Source organism: Pempheris klunzingeri, chromosome 16 (genome assembly GCF_042242105.1).
Source record: "Pempheris klunzingeri isolate RE-2024b chromosome 16, fPemKlu1.hap1, whole genome shotgun sequence".
In the NCBI taxonomy this organism is placed as follows: Eukaryota; Metazoa; Chordata; class Actinopteri; order Acropomatiformes; family Pempheridae; genus Pempheris; species Pempheris klunzingeri.
This window is the reverse complement of record NC_092027.1, coordinates 13,385,205-13,406,467: the sequence shown is the minus strand read 5'-3', so window position 1 is coordinate 13,406,467 and position 21,263 is coordinate 13,385,205. Positions and strand designations below refer to the sequence as shown.

The following is a 21,263-nucleotide window of genomic DNA, read 5'->3' as shown; positions in this document are numbered from 1 at the left end:
CTGCAAATCTAAAGCTCTCTCATTAGCAATGTTATACCGTGTTTGTGTAAACTGTACAAAAAAGAAGTGCAATTTGTGTTTATACTGGACGTTATGTGCCAGACTATTTCTTGGCCATGCAGAGTGATTTTCTGGAGTCTTGATGTCGTTATAACTTTGCCAGGCACCCACTGGAGACTCCAGGAAGTCACTACTCCTGGCCAAGAAATAGTCCTTGTTAAACCACAATTTGTCATTTTCACACTTTGGTTTTTTTTATACCAAGATATAACCTGCAGAGTTGGAGAAACTAGCAAGAGTAAGCAAGATTTCAAAAGTATCCGATCGAAAAAGTCCCACCCCCTCCCTTCGGGCCACTCCGTCACTCCTCCAAGGCACATGAGCATTTACTGCTTGCTCTGGCTATTGCCGGAGGAAGAGTCCACAATAGTGATGAGAAGTCTCGCTGACTGATAACCTCACAGCTTTTTCAGTCTAACAAATAAACAACTCTGCAAAATAGCCATCACGAACTGGTGGGTAGCTCACAGCAGTCTGTCACTGAGCCGTAGCTCAATTTCAAAGCATTTTAAATAAGATACGTTTAAAATAAGTTACATACTCTCTGCCTTTAAATAGTGAGTTTTAGGGGTGATTTCGCTGGATTTTGTTGCCTTTGGATAGAGCCAGGCTAGCTGTTTTCCCATTTCCAGTCTTCACGCTGAGCTAAGCCAACCGTCGCCTGGCCACCACCTTTGTATTTAACGGACAGATATGAGAGTGGTAGTGTTTTTCTCTTCTAACTCGCGACAAGAAAAGGAAAAAGCATATATCCCAACATGTCTAACTATTCCTTTAACGCATATATTGTATGTGAGGCAATCAGCAGGAGTCAGGCTGGCAGCCTTTACATAGCTGATGGTCTCACTACCACTGATGCTTTCCCAATTTCACTATTCACGACCTGAACCTCTAAAATAGCTCCAGGCCTCTATGTAGACCTGAATGTAAAATTCATGTTGGAAAAGATTAATAATACTTCAGAATCTGAGGTACACTTGACTGAACTGGACTACGGCTGATCGAATGTCTAAAAACACGGTGTGCGAGGAAAAAATAAATCAACCACATCTCATTTTGTCCAAAGGAAATACATACAGTATATTTCCCTGGGGGAGAGAGGCAGTCCATTTAGCAAGCAATCAAGTAATCTGATGAAGTGAAATGAATGGAAGAGGGGTGGAATGGTTAATCGCCTGTGGAAGCATTTTATCTCGTAGGAACACATTAAAGAGGTATTCTGTCAGTAGGCTGTGTTGGGGGAGGTTGTGAAAAATCACAGTCTGCCGGGGTGTGAATCAATGTGACTCTAGTGTTCTCTTTAGCAAAGTACATAATTTCTGCCAAATATGACTTGCTCTTAGACAGGTTTCAACATTGCTTCGGATAGGGAAAGAAAATAAAGTATGATGAAGTAAAGAAACTTCAGAATCTAAAGAGGAAAATGTGTGGAAAGCAAGTGACCACAGTTAAGAGTATTGTGTTTCATTTCCCAATCCACATTCTCTACATTAGAAATAGCACATAATTGTATTTCCAGGCTCTGCCATACATCTGCGCTTTGTTATAGCTAAAAGTGGGGGTGCATGATTAGTGGTGGGCAAGGGGAGGTGTAGAAGGAACATTTTCATTTAAATGTAAAAAAACAAAGTTGTCTGATCAAAAAGTGGAGATGCAAAAACACACATTTGTTCCCCCAAGTCTAATAGTGGGGGTGCAGCTGCTCCGCCTGCAACATTGCTGCCATGTCCTTTGGCTGTAGGAGAGGAAAGCCTACACTTTTTGGCAGACAAGTGTGATGTGTGCTGTGACTGTTTGCCCCCGCCTCATCATGGAAATGCTTCTAGTAATTAAATACATCAACAGTGTCACCGTGAATATCACACAAGACCTGCATTCTGGTGTATCACACGGGCAAAACCTGCTACCGGATGCTTCTGAACAAATTATTTCCCAAAGTTTAAAATAATCGATTCTGATCCACATTTGGCAAATTTGCAACAGCTGTGACCACGTGCACTAATGTAACTAAAAACAGTAAGAAGAAGCTATCAATCTATCTCCAGACCCACGTCACTGGCATGGATAACAGTTCTACTGTAATCCTTGATGGTTAAAAAAAAAAATAGAAATATGTTCAGTGTGTCATAAAGATCAAAAACAGCAAGAAAACATGATGGTTTATCAAAACCCACTTGTTGTCTTCCTCAATCTACAACAGAGCACCGATGGTCAGAATCATCTGCATAGCAAGTCTGAGCAAGTGACAAGTGACTCATTATCAAGGACCCGTCCACTGATGTCATTAACAAAGCTATGATCTAATAATTTACAGCTCCACTCTGACAGTCACAGTAATTGAAAAGGGTGAGATATTATCCATAATCACCTTCATAATCAAAGTCAAATATTCTTATCTACTTGTTTTAATGACTCGCCCTTATGTTCAAACTGCTCAGATTGAGAATGGGATCATACGTTTTTTTAATGAGAAAATGAAAAGCTGGCAAATTATCAATTAACTTTCGCCATGTCTTTGCTGTGTGTGTGTGTGTGTGACTTTTGCATTCAAATCACTGCATTGCAGAAGATGAAAAGTCCTTTTTTTTTTTTTCATGTTATCTGGTGGCTCTCAGCTGAATCATATTTTGGAAAGCCAGGACTCTTATAATGTTCCTTGACAGCTCCTGGTGAGGTCCAGCTCTACTGAAAAAAACAGAGGGGGTAACTCACGGCAAACGAGCAACAAGCAGGCTGCCTTTGATGCTGTATTGGCTGGTTTCACAGACGGGGATTAGATAAGCCTGATCTTACACTGAAGCAGGCTTTCAGCTGAAAAAGGCTTTAAATCGAGACACATCTGTGAAACTGGTCCCTCAAGTATTTGAAGACATTCTGAGTGCATTGTTTTGTACCAGATTATTCTTTCCATGCTTACCTTGTATTATTATGGTATTTGTATTTCGCATCACTGCTCTACAAACGCATGTTTTTTGTGGGACCATAGAAACTTCATATCCACTGTGACTTAAACACTCTCTCATGATTTTCTTCACAACAAAATCCACTGGCTGTCGTCTTTTCATTGTTGCACTTACAATTCTGAATGTGTGTAGTGTTTAAAGCTGGCAAGGTTAATAGCTGTTTATGTATTTCCTGCTTCTGCCAAATGGAAATGACACAAATAAAACCGCAATATTGCTCAGACAGGACCGATGAACTGTAGGATAGCTGGTTATGGTTATTTTACCTAATTTACTGACTGAGTGACTTCATGGAAGCTTTGCTGCTTTCTTCACTACACGACGGACCTAATAGGATGCAGTGGTGGTGCATAAGAAATGCAATGCTATATCTGTATCTAGGCCTCACATGTTTACTGCACCGTCTGGAGTCCCTCCTGAAAGTGAAAGTGTGTCATCTAATGTATGCAGCCAACAGCCACTGCTCCTGAGCTGTTCTGGGTATTGGGGATTACATAAACTTAACAGACATGCAGTGTGGAAATGGCCTCCTGTCAGTGTGTGTGTGTGTGTGTGTGTGTGCTGCTCCTCCTCCTCTCGCTCCCTGACAACTGAAGCCTGAGCATCTCCAAAGACTTGCACCATGGGGAGCCTTGTTTTGCATTATCATTAAAGACACATATGGGGTGTGGGGGACTGTACTGCTGCACGTGTGTCGCACCAGACCCAAAACTAGGGCTACACTTGTGCACAGAGATTGCAACGACATACAGCGTTTCTGTGGGCGCATTTGATGAATTTCAGGATATTTTATAGAGCTATTTCGTACTGCAAGATCTCGTAGGTGCTAGAGACAGCAGCATCCCAGCATTCTGCAGCGCTTCCATTTTTCCTGGGAAGCAGCCGAGTGGCGTCTAGGCAGCATTTGTCAGAATGTGAGGATTTCTGGCAAGTTTTCCATCAAAGCATGTCATCCAGAAACCAGCTCATCTCATGCAGAGTACGAACGTTCCATGCTATTATTTTCAGTGGTTTGACACACTTTAGCAGCTGAAGTTAAAAGATGCACTCATATGGAATTTTATATTTTCTGATATGGCAAAAGGCTTTTTTTTGGATTTGTATTTACTACACTAAAAAAAAGGCTTGTATGGTTTTATCTTTTAACCACCATTCACCGTGCCATTGTCCAAAGTCATGACCCACGCTCACTCAGGACTCTACGAAACGAACAGCAGAACATCATCAGCGAGTAACTGAGAGAGACTGCAGGGCAGAACGTCAACACCAGGGGGAACAGAGCAACTTGGCGCTGGCTTGACATTTCACCATCTCACCCAGCAGCTGGTGATCAAACCAATTGGATATGGTTGGAAAACTCACTCCCCCCTTTCTATTTCTCATTTTCTTCTCTCATTACCCTGTGAGCGTCTTGATTCAAGTCTCCATCACAGTTAAATGTGGATGATAGCCTGTCTTTCATCAGGGATGCTGATGAGTCACAGCTTTAATGGATACGCAATGGTGTACAATATCAAAAGTTTTTTTTTTTTTTTTTTTTTTTTTAAATACTGATGCACATTTTAAAGACATAAAACAATATTAGATACAGTATTAAAAGCAAGACATAATGAGAAAGAACATTCAAAAACAGAAATCCAGCATTACAGTTGTGTTTACTTACTTCGACTTTCAGTTGACAACAGTTAAGCAGGTACATTGACTTCAGATTTGGTCGATTTATTAGATTTAACAAATACAAAAATATTGTTAATCATATCCTTTTCCTACTAACAATATAAGGCCACTGGAGTTACTGACAGCATTCAACACACCAGACACGATGTTCAATTCCAGCATTATTATTTGTGCATGTTTACCACTTAAATAACTAAATGTCTGCGCTGGGAATGGTTTACCTTTATAAACAGAAGATGTGTGTATGCTATTGTAAAATAGCGCTGCACGGTCCATTAGGGTTGGGTGACAGTACAATCAGCCACTTTACAGGTTCAAGTGCTCCAACAGATCCCTGGAATATCACTACTGTTTATGACACAGGCTTGATTGATATATAAGTCCTATATGACCTGCCAGAGAGATATGATTCCTGACTGGCGAATATCAATTTTACTGCCGCTACGTGTACCATATCAAATTAGCATATAATATAATGCCAGCATAAAGAATGTTTTACTATGTAGGACATGTCTGGAATAACAGATGGCCACAGGGGACAATAAATAACCAATTTTAATAACAGAATATAATATTTATACTGCACTCACAGGCAGAAGACACAAACTGATGGAAATGGAAAAGCTGTTACCGCTTAAGTCCTCAATACATAAAGCATGAGCACTGTATTAAAAGGGCAATTTCACCTGTTCCTGGTGAATTTGATCCCTTGTGGATAATACTCATTGAAGCAGCTTTTCTTAGTCTTAAATCAAAACAGAGAAACTCGGTAAGAGACTGCAGCATTGCCAGGGATTCAGCACACTTACAAGACAAACCGTTCCCGAGCTTGTCTTAAGCATGCAGCGTTCTTCCACCAATATCAAGCAGTGTCACCGTACACAGTCGCAATTTTTCACTTTATCGCACAATCCCATGACAGCTGTCGCTCCCCCTCCCTCTATGGAGCTGACCGTAATCTTCCTACTGGTCAGTTGGTCCATTTCACTTATCACCAAGCATTGTCTGCACAATCACGTATCACTCGCAGTGCCAGAAAAAGCCTTTATGGACTACTGGGAACTCTAATTCCACAAATTATGTCCATATTCCAATACGCTGTTTTGTGCCTTCATGCTACAAAGTACAGCTTTTTCATGATACTCTTTTCCAATGCTCTGCACACCGCGTTGAAACTGTAAATACATGCTCAGAGCGGTAAGTAAAGCACATCTTGTGCTTCGCCATTAGGCTTGTACTATGGTGAGCTTGTATGCACAGATGTTACATGTTGCAACATCATCGCCTTCATGCATTACTGTACATTCATCATATTTGGCAAATGAAGGGATTCTGGTTTTACTCAAGTATCCGCTGTGGTTGTGGCAAAATGCTTTTTCTCAATGTCCCATTTATTTCTTTGTGAGTACACAATCTGAATCAATAGCAAAAATCTCTTTCAGTCCGATAATTCCCTAACACCAGTTCCTAACAGAGCTCCTTTGAGACCAATGGGCCAACAGCCTGGGAAGGTTAATGGCAAGTAAGAGGTCACAAATTGCTTCATTCAGTCCTCTCTATTATCTGCTTCTGCTGTCAAAAACTGTACTCTTTATGATTTCTGTTCATAAATCAAACTTCAAGCAAACGAGTAACAAGTGCTCATCGGAGGAGGGTTTGGCTGGTGTGAGCCCAAAAGATAAGTCCCCCCGGCAGTACACCTCTGACACAGAGGGAAAGGTGGTGATAAAGAATTGGAAGAGGACCAGAAAATCAATCAGGAAGCCATCTGGCATCCCAGCACTCAGGAGACACCAAACAACTGTCTACGCCTCTGCTGTGTTTTTCTCTTGGTCCCTCTGCATAGCCTGAGGGACGGCCACACAAGTGGCCGGAGCTCCGAACTGAGGGATCTATAGCCGTCTGCTTCTGCTGGACCAAAACAGAGGCAGTGTTCACAAATCAGCACAAGCCACCAGGGTAATATATGTACACTCGAGGGAATACCTTCTTGTCTGTGCATATTGTATCCTCAGCAGGGGAGCGTACATATTGTAAGCGTGCAGACACTTTGTCACAACTCTAACTATCTGTTCTCTTTCTGCCTCATTTTGTCAAAATACACATTCTGTACAAGAACATCTTCCTCGTGATCTGAACCTGAAGGGATATCTTAAAATAGAATTATACATTTTTTACATCAGGCACTTTCTATGGGCTCAAAGTGACAAAAATGATGGGGAAAAAAATATCCTTTTCTTGTGATTTCAGTGTTTATGGACTTGCCAGCATATAGTGAATAAATTCCCACTTTCCCATTGAGATATGTTTGTAGTCAAGCTATGAAATAATTTAGTGAGTAATTTAGTCGTATTGAGAAAATACATATTTCAGAATATGAAGCACATCCAGAAAATATGGCTATGATTTAGTCTTTTGAAGCTGCATATCTTTTAAAGAGCACAAAACAGAGGCAAGTGCACTATGTTGAAAAAAAAAAAACCTGTTATAAAAATTACTAAAAAACTAGCTAAATGACCCATGTCATTTTACCTTAATTTGCATTGCAAAATTACTTCAGTCAAAGCAGAATGGAGCAAGACTGGAGTTCCTCTTGTTATCAGTAGTTAGGTGATTAAGTCCAAGAAGTACTAGGTACTTGTATAATGCCTGTGATCTAAGGCTTTTTTTTTCCCTAAGCCACTGGTAGGTAAGAGCAGCAAGCACTCAAAATGTCCTGAAAAGGTTCTTAACAAAATACCTGAAGATTTGTCCCACTTTCTCTTGACAAATAGGGAACACAGTGAAAAGAAGGAACACGCAGAGAAGAGCGCTGGCTCCCTCTACAGGAGAAGACGCAGGCATTTAAAATGCCTCACAGTGTGGCTCTGAAAATCTCTGTAATATAGGCCACGAGCTCAGAAGAGTCTCAAAACAGATGTGTTTCAGTGTTTGTCCATGAGTGTATGTATGAAGCAAGTGAGCTAAACTGAGCTCATCCTCAAAGACTGCGCCAGTGGTGGAGAGGGTTAAAGAAAAACAAGAAAAATTTCAGCATGTACAATTGTGCAGTTTTCGCCAATTCTCAAGCATTTCCTTGATTAGAAAACAAATACATATTCCAGTAGGCTCCTGTCTGCCAGCAACAGCCTCAGAGAAAGAAATATTCCCGTATATATTTACAAAGTACTTCATTTGTATGATTATCAGTATAATTTCCTCTTGGTCCATTAAATCCAGCTGGCACAAAAATGCGCAGAGGTTGAAGTTTGGAAAGAAGCTTCGAAGCCACTTCATTTGTGCTTCTTTTAGGGAAAGGCAAACACATGGAAAACTTTTAGTAATTCAATCCACCTATATCCCTCCACAGGATACTGGCCGTCAATGAAAAACATACATGTAGGTATATTCTAGGTTGATACCATTACATTCTCTCCTCAAAGAACCACTTTTGGTGGAGGCTGTCAGAGCAGGGTTGGAGCGAAGGGGCTGGGGTCCCGTTGTCCGTCTTGTCTACCGCCTGAACACACTTCTGGCTCACCACGTGGTACAGGCTCCCGTCCTGAAAACAGCCCGGTTGAGAAAATGCATTATAAAGAAATGTAACAATAGAATACTAAAACACAATGTGGTTATGTGCTGCTTAATCACTTGCAAACAAATACAATGGAAACGTCTTATAATGATCACGGTTACAACGACTGACAGCTTTAGATCAATAAAATGCTTGGGACAGAATCATTCCTATACAAATGATGTTTAAATAATTAGCTTATAGTAATGAAGCGGTCCATTTTGGGGGTTTTCATACATGACAACATACAGAAAACTAAGCAAGTAGTATCTTTTTTTTTTTTTTTTACTTTGCCTATATTATCTTTATCATTTTTACATCATGATTGATTTTCAACTCTATCATAAGAGAACCAAAACTTACAACAGATATTTTGCTCTGATTAATCTGCCCATTTAGTTACCCTTTTTTTTCGCACGCTTACTGGATTCACTTTCTCTTTTCTCCCTCTACTGTCTACTTCCTCACTCTTCTGCTTCTTGCACCCTTGTTACATCCATTCCTCTTGGGTCCATTTACATTTAGATGGTGTGGTTTAACTACTCACACTGGTGTGGTATGACTACACTGAACACATGCTAAACAACTTGCAGCATTGTGCGGTGAATACCCAGCTTGCTGCTCGGCGATTTACAGTTTAGCATCAGCCACACTGGCGCTCAGCACCTGTGGAGTAGCTCATCTATGTGCTTCACAAGACTTTGACTGTGGCATAAATTAGATTTTAATCCTGGCAGGGACTCTGTGATTGAGTTCTCTCTGCTTCTGCCCAGTAATAACACATTTAAGATTTACATTACGATAGTATGAATGTGAAATAATTCTGCTGACTATACAGTGCATTATAATTAATAAGACTATTACATATATTGCTAAAAGGCCATTTAACTGTGGAGATTCACAGTATGAAAATATATAAATAAATAATAACAATAGTACAGCATGTTTCAGCCTGCCCTTGCACAGGCCAAAAGAAATAAACAACAATTTGGTTCTCAGTATATTGTGAAGCATTAGTGGTGATTCAGGAAGGGAACATATGTAGAACAATGAACAAGACGTGAAATAAAATTCAAAAGGAAACCGTTTTGAAGACACCAACTCAGATATCATGTTGCACGTCTCTTACAGATAAAGACACAGGCACTAAAAACAGAAACATAATCCTTACCTCTCGGAAGACAAATTTCTGGTCTGCAATTATAGGATGGCCTCGCTTTCTACACCGCTGGACAATCAGGTAGGTGCTGATGTTGTCACCCACAATGCAGCCAGCAGGTTCTCTTGTGTTATAGCGGATCTCACCATCCACTGAGAACTCAAAGAACTGCAGGAGGAAAAGAAACAACTGGCTTTCAATCTAAATCTTTTCATGCAAATAGTGTAATGTCAAATAAAAGCTGAGTAGAAACACTATCTATTCTTTTTTTTAAATAAGTTACACATGTGACTTAGGTGTCTTGTGTCAAAGGACTCATTTTTGCATTATTTCACTATCAGAGAATCTGTACATGCATATGTATGTATGCATGTATACATGTGACTAAAAGATAAAAGATATACCACAACAAAGCAAGTGGACAAAGTGTACAGAGAGATGGCTTGTGTGCACTTGTATGTACACACACACAAACATGTATTGCTGGTGTGTGTGTGCACACTGACTGTGAATAAAAATGTGGAATGACTGTGATTCTGCAACATGCAGACCACTCCCATAAGGCAGACAGCACAAGCACTGCTGAGTCCAGTGTGTGCCCACGGAGGGCTGCTGGAATAGCAATGGTAAATTCCACTGTGCTTCCTGGTTTACCATTAACCACAGAGGAAAAGGTGCTGGAACCCGGGATAGGCGACCTAGTCCACTACTTTCAGGTTTGTAAGATAACAACTACAAACCCTTGTGGTTTACTGCGAAATAAGGTGATTATATTACTCCGGGGGAGTCCCAGCAGCTATTGGGGATCATGATTATTGCTGTCTTCAGTAAATCGAAAACAGGGAGTCGTGAAAGATACGAAGGGGGGGTAGTAAGGCAATAACAAATTAAAATGTAAGAAGGGAAAAGAAGTTTAGGAGAAAGATAAGGAGGAGGAATCGCAGGGTAATAAAAGGGGGGACATGAATCAGAAAGAGGCTAGTGACTATGCCAGGTGACTCCTATAGGAATATAGGGAGTCACTCAGTTGTTGGCACAACTTCGTATCATGGAAGGTATAGTCACAACAAATATTTTGGTTAAATTGGATTCAAATTTAATTAAAAGCTCAATGTAGCTTTTTACGAGTAGCCTTAAGCATAAACAAAGTGTCGTTTTGATAAACTAGCCTACATGTGTTACATTGATAAATGGGATTTTAACTGCCAGCATATATTGTGTTGTTTTTTAAACCCATAAATTGTAATATGGTAAAGTAGAAAAATGTCAGCAAGTGGATGTAAAATATAGTTCTTGAGTAAAACTGAGACTAATAAAACTGTGTATTAACATTTCTCAATCCTAAAATTAAGTCATTTCAATACAAGAGACCAAGTGAATTTTCAACTGACACAACATCAGGACACATTGTGTGGTTTAGAGCCAGAAAGACTGACATCCGTTACCTGGTTCTGACCCATGCCGTGACATGGGTAGAGGATGACCCTTTGGCCCACCACCGCATGTTCATCTGTAGGGTTGTAATCAAAGCAGTAGTTGGTCTTGCCCTTGTTCTTCAGCTATAATGAGCAAAAAGCAATCACATCAATGTTCTTTTGAACTAAGCATATATACAATGTATGTCTCTCATATGTGCTGCTGAGCTTAAATCAAACTCAATCAAACTGAGGAGAATTGGCAAATTCATACTCTAAACTAGATCAAAATCAGTGATCGATTCAGGTGTGCTCTCACCATTCCAAACATGCCTGGCGTATCATCTGGGACATGAATATCAGGGTAAACGTTATCCAGATACCACTTGAAGTTCTTACAGCTCAGCCTCTCTCTGAGCTTCCTCCTCTCTGTCACATCTCCAAAGGCCTCCTAGAAACAAAGACCACAAATGAAAGCTCCACTGTGTTGTTGCAGTTCCACATTTGAGATTCAAAACAACATTAGAGAGAAAATAATTGCTGTAAGAAGGACATTACATGATGTAAAGTATGAATAGGTGACCTGTTATATTAAAAAGAAGACCTTATGTGCATACGCTGCAGGAGCTGCAGTGTCACAGAACATTCATAGCACAGTTCTGTGCTGAAATGGTATACAATAGCACCATCTATGGTTGTTCCATAACTCTACACAACTCAAATAACAACACACCCTCAAACAAACAAAGCAAATAACAGAAAAGTGCTCCTACATCCTTGTCAAACAAGGCCAAGAGGATCAACCTTGTGTATATTAGTACATGATGCAAACAACGCGTGTGTGCAGAGGGATTATTATTATATATATATATGTGTGTGTGTGTGTGTATGTATGTATATATATATAATATATATGTATATGTGTGTATGTGTGTATATATCATAATCCCTATATATGTATATATATATATATATATACACACACACACATATATATATACATATATATATACACACACACACACACACACACACACACACACACACACACACACACACACACACACACATATATATATACATACACATATATATATATACATATATATACATATATATATATACACATATACATATATACATATATATATCTCGAGTTATGCTACAGAGAAGAACAAAGTCTCCACTTTGATTTCATGGTGAGCACACCTTCCCTGCAGGGGGAAGGGTTCAGCAGCACTGCAGGATGATGGATGTTGGTGGTTTGCCCAAACACAGCTTTAATTGGCCCTTCATCAATGTATTTGGTGAAGAGTGGAATTCCCAGAGGAGAGAGTCTGTTGTCAATTGGAAGGAGCAGTGGGGACCATCTGAGGACAATGAAGGCCAGAGTGGGCCACTACAGCATATGAGGCTAACAGGGGAAAATTAAGGACCAGTACAGGGGCTACTTAAATGCCAATAAAGAGCAAATGTAGGAGTAAATAGCAGTTCAATGACAATCCAGTAAATGGATCAGTGAGGGATTACTTTAAGGAGCAACTAGAGGCCAATCTGATGAAAACACATGGCCAGAGAGGTGCCAATTAGAAGAGCGGTAAAAGGCAGTGGGAAAACAACAGAAACATGCTTACAGATTCAGATTTTGTAAGAGTCATCACTGAAAATGACACCCTGTTGCATTTTGAAACTAGTTTATTTAGGTTTCACGTTGCCTTATTGCTTATAAACCAAGAGTTGTAAACATAACTCACATGAACTGACAGGTAACTCATCAACATCACAGTTTCAGTGATCCATCACCCTGTAACTCCAAGAAAATGTTTTTTCTCTGGGGAGGATGACAATATAATCACTTACTGGAAATATTCTAATTCACAATCAATATATGTGAAAGACTCAAGTTACCTAGATTGGGGCCTTAGGACTAAATCAGGACTAAAGATGGAGGCGTAGTTTAGTCATATCGAAACTCAAGTAGTAGTTTACACAAATAACATCTCACTGCCTGAATTTATTTATAGCAAAGCAAGTTAACTCATCTCATAGGGGAACTTTATGCGCATAGCTTCTGCTTTGACACTGTCTGCAAACTCAAAGAAATTCAGTAGGAGAATAGCATGACAAATTTATAGTTCAAAAATTACAACAGAAAATTAATTATGTCTTTTTAAGGTTCAACAAAAATCTGCACCTGGGTGTCCGGAACTCGTAAAAATGGTGGAAATAGAAAGGGAAAAAAATCCAAATTAACAGATAATAAAAAGTGAGATAAGGCTGTTAAATGCTGGAAAATAGTACCATAAAAACTGAATGTTATTCAGCACAATAATTTGCTAAATGTTTGACAGAGCTTTGTATGCGTAAGAATGTGTCCACCTATAAGTCTTAGAAGAAGAGGAGCAGCAGTGTTTGTTAGAAGGCTCTGGTGTATTGGGTTTGTGATGCCCCTGCGAGGTTGGCAAGGCTACCTCCTCTCAGGGAGATGAGCGCCACCTGATCTGTGTTTAGAGAGCTTCTCCTCTTAACTACACTGTCGCACACTGGCCCTGCCCCTCCCATGCATGCACACACACAAAGACAGGGCACTCCATGGGTTAGCACTGCTCTCACCCTGTCAAGGACAGGTGGGTGACACCCGTTGGCACCGAGTGACACGGAAAGGTGGTAATCACACACCGGAACGCCCTGACACCCCTGTCACCTTGGGTGTCTGCCGCTCATGTATCCCAAGTGTCACTTAATCAGGGGAGCTTTTACGCCACAGTGAGATTGCAGTGTGTCTGTGGAGTGGAGAGTGCATGTAATTTTGTGCATGTGTGTGTGGGACTGAGAGTGTGCACACGGAAAAAAACGCACTGCCTTCCATTTCCTCTATGAAGAAAACAAATCCTTCAGTCAGTCGTTAATATGCTGCTTACAAAATAATTTCAACTGTGTTTGGTACCTCTAGCAAACACACACAAGCACTTGCACACCATCTGTATAGACTCACCAGTCGTGCATGGGGGTTTCGATGGTAGTAGATCTCTTTGTATTCATCCATCCAGACCTCAGCAGCTCTCACACTGTTTGCCAGCGCTTTGCTCCGTGAGTAAGGGGCCTTTTTAGGGAACACGTGGCCCACGTGGGAGCATGGGTGAATCTCCAGGCTGCCCCCACACTGCCAAATCTAAGAGGCATCAACAACACCACCACCACCACGAGGATCTGGTTAGCCTCTCAGCCATGATTCAGTCATTCAACCGAGCGGCACAAAGCGCAGCCTTGTTGTGGAGGAGTTTGGAAACAGAAAAGCTGTTCTGTTGTTTAAAGGAAATACTTTTGGTTCCTTCCCCTTTGGGAAATTGCGGCTATCTGAGAAAAAGGATGTTCAAATTCTTCACTGCAATTAAAGTATTAGGATCTTTGGCTTCTTTTCACTGGTTCTTTCGTTATAATTCTTTCAGGATGGTTTTTAAAAAGGAGTGAGGAGTCGTTACATGATGCAGTTCTTGGTAAATGTAAACCAGATCTGGCCTCCTTTTTAGTGCTATGTATAGTGGTGCTAAAAGCTGTGCAAATTTCATGTCAGTATTTAGACAGTGTATGAACTGTGCTTATTTAGCATGACACTGGGATCTTACACATGCAGAATACATGTAAAATGTGTGTACATGAACACATAGACATATAATTTGTTACCCTGAAGGAGAATTCTAGGTTCTCTCCTCCCCACACCTCCATCCCTGTGTCGTATGTCCCCAGGTAGTGGAAGTAGTCCTTTCGCACAGCAAACAGACCACCTGCCATAGTCGGAGACCTGAGGAGAAAAAAAAACATGCCAGACAATTATTCCCTCCATCTGATAAATGATGACTTACCTAGGGGAGACAAGTGTGGGATTTAGCACCATCTGACAGAAGCTGTATTAGTATTAATGTAAGGATTATTCTGTAAAGCGATCCTTTCACTGTGTTTACATGCAATATTTTTCTTGACAGGTCCCACACACACACCTGATGACATCAGTGGGCGAGTGACGGCGTTTCTGTTCATACTCTGGGACAGCGTGCCACGTAAAGACCAACCGCCAGTCAAACCCCCCAATCTGAGGTTCCCCAGAGTTCCCTAAATACTGGAAAGTGTTCCAGTCAATCACATCAATGACAGGACACACTACAGCTGATGGCTCCTCTTTGATCCTGGAGGAGAGAGGAGAGAAAAGCTGTTGACAGCAGTGCTACAAAGCGAGAAAATTGTTCATCTCAAATGTCGAATTTTTGTGCTGCCCTTGCTCTAAAAAGAACCCAGTTACTGAGCCTATTGAGTCTGAGTCTGATACATAACAGCATCCCTTTAGCTGGCAAGTAGATGTTCTGTGCCTCGCTCTAACCACAAGGCCACACTTTGAAAAAAACACTCAATTCTCCTTGTGAGTGTTTTCTGACCTGTGGAGCAGTGGCTCTAACCAGCCTTCGTGACACTCGCAGTGACAGTCGAGGAAGGTCAACACATCGCCCGTGGTAATGGACGCCCCTAGCAGCCGGGCCCGCACCAACCCCTCCCTCTTGGTGGCCCGGATCAGACGCACCTTCCTCAATTTTGAGATGTACACCTCCAATGGCTCCTTCAGATGAGCTTCAGGAAATTCAACAAATAAACAAAAATTACACACCTGATGAACATGTTATTTAGTATATGCATGTGTATGGTGGCCATGCTTGTGTTGAGGGTAGTTGTACTTCTCAAAATAAATAAATGGTACAACAACACAACAATTACAATCTGCTACCAGCTATTAATAGCAACCGGTCCAGCTGATTAAGAAAGGAAAACAGTGTTTTGACACACAATTAGCAGTCGATCAGCTATCTTGTCATTAAAATAAGAGTGCAGTACTTGGATGGACTGAATAATATATTGGGCTTTGTTACATTATCCCATTACTCTGTGCCTCTGTTTGATCATTCTGAGGCTTCGTATGTTGATTCATGGCCTTAAAAAAAAAATCTTAAATCTGTCCTCAAAAACATAAATTGTGAATACGTACTAGTTGCTAACTGGTGCATGCTCAACACCTCCTTCTAAAACGCGTCAAATGTAATAATTTGACATGAGAACGTCATTCTTTGGTTTATTTAATCACCACTCTGTGTATGTAGCTAGTGTTACGGCAGAGGGAGAGGCAAGCGTTGCCTCATTTATAGGGTCATGGGCCAAAAGGTTTCAGAACCACTCCCTATAAGTGTCTCAGCTACTTACATGGGTATAACCTTACTGAAAATTTTTGGTTGTTTTTTTTTTTTTTTTTAAACTGCATTGTTAATTTAACGTTTTGCGTTTCTTCCCCGCTGTATCGAAAACATATCAAACTGTACGCAGGGTATGCAGCAAACTGTGATATTTACTTAACAATACACCCTTAGAACACACACACACACACAATAAATCAATAAATAAACACAATAAATCCCTCCTCAGACTAAATCTGATGGATAACACACGTCCTCTAACAAATTGCCTTGCAATTTACCATTCATGTAATCCAAATACATAAAGTTATTAATCATCATATTATTTGCAAGTGGCATGCACATTCATACGGAAGATTTTAAAAAATGTGCGGTCATGTGACACTGACATTATCTGGGTGTGTGTTGAATTTCTCCTTATCTACATCCATTGTTTCACCTGCTATCACAACCTTCCCGATCTCTGTCTGACTTGCATAACTGTACACACATCAGTCTATCTGATTGACACCTGTCTGTGCACTCCCTTGTACTGTATGTCCCCTCTGACAACCTTTCTGTCCTTCCCCGCTGTCAATCTACCAGCCTGCTTTCACACAGCCCCTCCGCCTGTCTATCTGTCTGTCTGTCTGTCTGTCTATCCTTCAACCTGTGCCCGCACCTCTGTCACTGTAGTCGTCCACCAGCACCACCTCTTTCAGCAGGACGTCAGGCGAGGTCTCCAGCACGCTGTGTACTGTCCTCACCAGGGTGGACCAGGCCTCGTTGTAGAAGGCGATAACCACGGAGGTGGTAGGCAGTGACCTGTAGTCATATTTCAGCTCTCTGCAACTGCAATGTGAGGAATTTACTTGTTAGCGGAGGCAGACTGGCTATAGCTGGCATGGATCCTAAGCTTCTCTGCCTGAGCAAACACTCAGATCTGATAACCAAAAGAAGTTAACACAATAGAAAATGTCCAGATATGACACACAGCAGTTATTGCACAACAGCAAATGACTCACTAGTACTCATTTATGGACTACAGCGTCTCAGCGGCTGTGTGTGTGATGGATTTAGCTTTTCTTGGTCTTCACAGTGTATGAAATTCCCTTGTGCTTTATAACAGTGTGATAATTGTGTGTCTTTGGTGTATTGCTTGATATCACTCATACTTACAGTGGGTTCCATCTCTCTGGCAGCCGGCGGTGGAGCGACACTTTCTCACTGACATAAGTATTAATCTGATGCTTTTTGATGCTTTCCTCCTCTTTTCTTTTCTCCTCTGCGTTCAGATTCAGTTTGACGGCTCTCCCCATCTCACCCAGGGCATTTAAATCCAAGGGGGGCTTCTCGTAGACGGGTTTCTTTAGCTGTTCATTATCCACCACTCTCTCCCCGGGGGCCTCTCTTCGATTTGTAGCGCTCACGTCCCCGGAGTTGTGTCTGAAAAATATGAGATACCCCACTAAAGTGGCACCGCAGAGGAAAAACAGTAGCCTGGGTCGGCTCCTTCTCCCGTACAGTGCCATCGTGTCGCTTCCTTCCTCGGTGCAGACTCGGGTTGAGGTTTCATGCCCCGTGGAGCTGCACTCTGCTGGCACCTACAGCTGCTGAACTGACCCCTTCAGCTTCACCAGCCTCGTCACGTCTCCCTTTGACGGCTCCAGGTTTCCTCCGCATTCTTCCAGTGACTTTACATGAAGTTTTCATTCGCTCCGGGAAATGTCCCGCTGCCAAACTTACTCGTAACTTGTTGAGCGGAACCTTAATGTCCCTTATCTTGACGGACGTTGGAGTGGGACACTCCTCCTCCTCCTCCTCCTCCTCCTCCTCCTCCTCCTCCTGAGCTCTCCTCAACGGTGCCCGGCAGAGAAGTGTGAAAGGATTAACACACGGATTAGCTATCTCCTCGGATTAGCAAGCTAAAACTACCTAGCTAACCTGTAAACACAACAAATCTAGGTCAAATAAAAAAAAAAAACACAGTCCACTGTTTCCTTTAGTTTTTAGCGACAAAATGAACTCTTCCGCTTAAACACACACTTGTGAACTCGTCCTGAAGGATGTTATTCGTGTCCAACTACTATCCCGCTAAACCTTTCAGTGTGGGTTACCTACTTTAGCCGCACAGGCAGAAGTTTAATGCTTCCTCCAAGCTAGTTAAACTTGGTTAAAGTTTGAGCCGGCTGTGAAGTCAGCCGGGCTCCCATAGTTTCCTGTTTGGGAATATCAAAATAAAATCATGTAGCGCGTCTATTCTAATCCAATTAAATAAAGATACATCATTAATGTGTTTTTTTCTTTTCTTTGGGGTAAATCAAAAATACATTAACATTGTTTTGAATGCATACAGTGCCATGTCATACACTAAGCAATGTCACACTAAGCAATAATTGTAAACCCATTGAATATAATTTTAGGAATGTTTTTAATGTATTTATTCCAACTAAAATGCCCATACACTTTAATACAGATTGCAGGTGTTAAGTGTAATAATACAGCATGTATCCTGTATTGTAACTTTTTTTTAAAGTTTCCAATTCCGTGATTATTCTTATTTATTTAAAAAAAAAAAAAAAAAAAAAAAACTTATTCTAGTTTTCCTGTCGCTGCGATTTCTCCAAAATCTTAATTTATTGTGGCAATTTTCGTGCTTTTAACTTTAAAGAAAAATAGTTAAACCGGAAGTGTGATGCATTCGCTTCTACAAATTGACAAAGTTGAAGTTCAACGCCCATGTGTCGGCAGGTAAATCTTTTAGGAGGAACAAATGTTATGGCCCGAGCTATTTAATCACGAACATGCACTTTGATTCCACTTACAGCGCAAATGTCAGACACAGAGAGTTAACGGAGGGACTTTCTCCGGCTTTGTAACATGTAGTAATAGCCAAGGCGGACCATGTGACTTTCATCTACCTCGGTGGTCTTATTTCATAAGCAGCCAGTTGCCACTCATCTGAAACTGATATGAAAACTCTTGACACCAAAGATGAAATCTGACACAAAATGTATGTTTAAGCAAATTAAAATGCTAAATAATTGAGGCGATCATTCAAGGCGAGAAGGTAATTTGAGGGGCATACCGTTTGATTGAGTACCCATATTGTGAAAACCACAAAGAGACACGGGAAGGCAACAAGTCAGCCAGAGTGTTGTAATATCCCACGGTAGGCTGGGCTCGTCATCTCTGTCAGAGACACAATATTACTGTTAATGCATGAGGGCGTTTTCATTTAGGACCGGATGATGGATAACATTTTCCATGCAACAGATATTTGGTGCAAATATATTAACGGGAAAATAAAACTACGGTGAGCTGCATATGCACCTTTGGGCCACGTTATTATCTCCCCTGTTCTTTGGTCTGACAGAAAAACAATGGAAAACTAAGAGAAGCATTTTTCATTCAGGACACCATGGCTGAAATTTAATGGTGCTCATTATTATCAAAATATGACTATATTTCTATCCAACAAAACAAAATGAAACATTGCATAAACAATGCAAACATTAATATGACATTAAACCAACACAGGCAGTTAAACAGGTATTTAAAATCATTTATTTAACCAGTGACAAAGCACTCAGTCTTAATTACCCATGACAAACACTTGAACTAATTCCTTCATCAGCCGCTCTCTTAGGGGAGTGTTTGATCCTGTCTGTCACTCCTCATGCCAGGTCTTGTGACTTTTATTGGCTCTGCTTGAATGTGTGCTTCCCTCAAACAGGAAGATGAAGCTTCCACACCCAAAGACTGTGACGGTCCCATTGGAGAAGTGGTTGGAACTCCACAGATGCATCCTATGTGGAGCAAAAAGAGGCCTTAAAGAGGTTGAAAGCTGCCAAATCTGTCCGTAAAAAGGAAATGAATAAGATGGCACAGGATTGAAGCCAGCATAGCACCAAGCCGTAAGGTATGTGAACAATAAGAGGTACAACAGGACCAGTTTGCTGTTGTATTGGCTGTAAAAGAAGCACAAAGAGACATTTCAAGCAACAACAAAAACTGTTTGTTTAAAAACCAAAGAACAAGCACTTTAACAGATAGGTGAAGCCAACAATTTTACACATTCCATGTGTGAAGGGAAGATGAATCAAGTGAAGGAGCATCGACAGGGTAAAGTAGTCTCCAATTAACACACGTACTATTCACACCATTAACACAGATCTGGGTGCAGTGGTTGGTACTGTTGGCTCACAGCAGGGATGTTCCAGGTTCAGACCTCTATTGGCCAGCTGGGGCCTTTCTGTGTAGAGTTTGCATGGTTCTCTGTGCGGGTACTCCGGCTTCCTCCCACAGTCCAAAGACATGCACTTTAGGTTAACTGGTGACTATAAATTGCCTGTAGGTGTGAATGTGAGCGTTAATGATTGTCTGTCTCTGTGTGTTGGCTCTGTGATTAACTGGTGACCAGTCCAGGATGAGTACTCTGCCACTCACCCAATGTCAGCTGGGATTAGCTCCAGCCACCCTGTGAGGATAAACGGTATGGATAATGGATGGATGGATGGAACACAGATCTAGACAGTAAGATTTACTTCATCTGCAGCTAAACCAAAACAAACCAGATCCCCTGACCAAATAATTGCATGATTTCACGTAGGAGGCATCACTCCGGCCTTCTGAATAAAGTTTCACATTTTTCTGTTTTCCCTGTTGATCCCAACTCAGTCATCGAGTTATAGACGACGCTGATCACACCTGGCTCCTTGGAAAACCATTAAACATTCATGATTCACTGTATAATATATCATAATATAACCCAGCTATCCCTTAGGTGTTGCATGTCAGCTATTACTGAAACTATGAAAATGGAAATAAGTTTAAAAATAAGTTATTATGAAATATGATCAGTCGACACATACCTCAGGGTCACTGATGTGATCTCAGTGGTTTCCACCATCCTGACCTTCAGACTGTGGGCCTCATCAGTAGTCAGGCTTGTTTGCTTTCCTACCAGTAGGTGGTGCCAAATGACTGTGAATGCTGTAATACCTGTGTGGCTGCAATGATGAGTGGGACACTGGCAGCTTGTCAGTGGATGCCACAGTGTTGAGTAAAATCACATATCTGTTTCTTGTTGTTCTTCAACATGAAAGACCATAAAATGTCACGAGTAATGAACCTGCCACAGCTTAGCTCTCTCTTTTGTTGCGTGCCGCATTGCTTATAACAAAAATAGGATAAAAGCTTCTGTTGTCACATTACTGTCAG

General features: G+C 41.1%; 1 protein-coding gene across 1 annotated transcript; it reads right to left on the bottom strand.

Moving 5' to 3' along the window:
* Positions 1-4,659: 4,659 nt before the first annotated feature.
* galnt12 (UDP-N-acetyl-alpha-D-galactosamine:polypeptide N-acetylgalactosaminyltransferase 12) lies at positions 4,660-18,020 on the bottom strand. Its single transcript, XM_070846166.1, has 10 exons — positions 17,220-18,020; positions 16,723-16,892; positions 15,258-15,447; positions 14,826-15,011; positions 14,512-14,629; positions 13,823-13,999; positions 11,147-11,278; positions 10,858-10,971; positions 9,425-9,580; positions 4,660-8,241 (listed from the first exon to the last, which is right to left on the bottom strand). The coding sequence occupies exons 1-10, from the start codon at positions 17,570-17,572 to the stop codon at positions 8,104-8,106; spliced, it is 1,734 nt and encodes a 577-aa protein (XP_070702267.1). The 5' UTR covers positions 17,573-18,020; the 3' UTR covers positions 4,660-8,103.
* Positions 18,021-21,263: the final 3,243 nt, after the last annotated feature.

Bases quoted from the DNA above. Each gene is read 5' to 3' on its own strand.
- galnt12 (XM_070846166.1), bottom strand. From the start codon at position 17,572: ATGGCACTGTACGGGAGAAGGAGCCGACCCAGGCTACTGTTTTTCCTC. The intron at 14,630-14,825 runs GTGTGTGTGTGG...TTTTCTCCTCAG, and splicing joins TCGCCCACTGATGTCATCAG to GTCTCCGACTATGGCAGGTG. The intron at 9,581-10,857 runs GTAACGGATGTC...TTCCTCCTGCAG, and splicing joins ACGGCATGGGTCAGAACCAG to TTCTTTGAGTTCTCAGTGGA.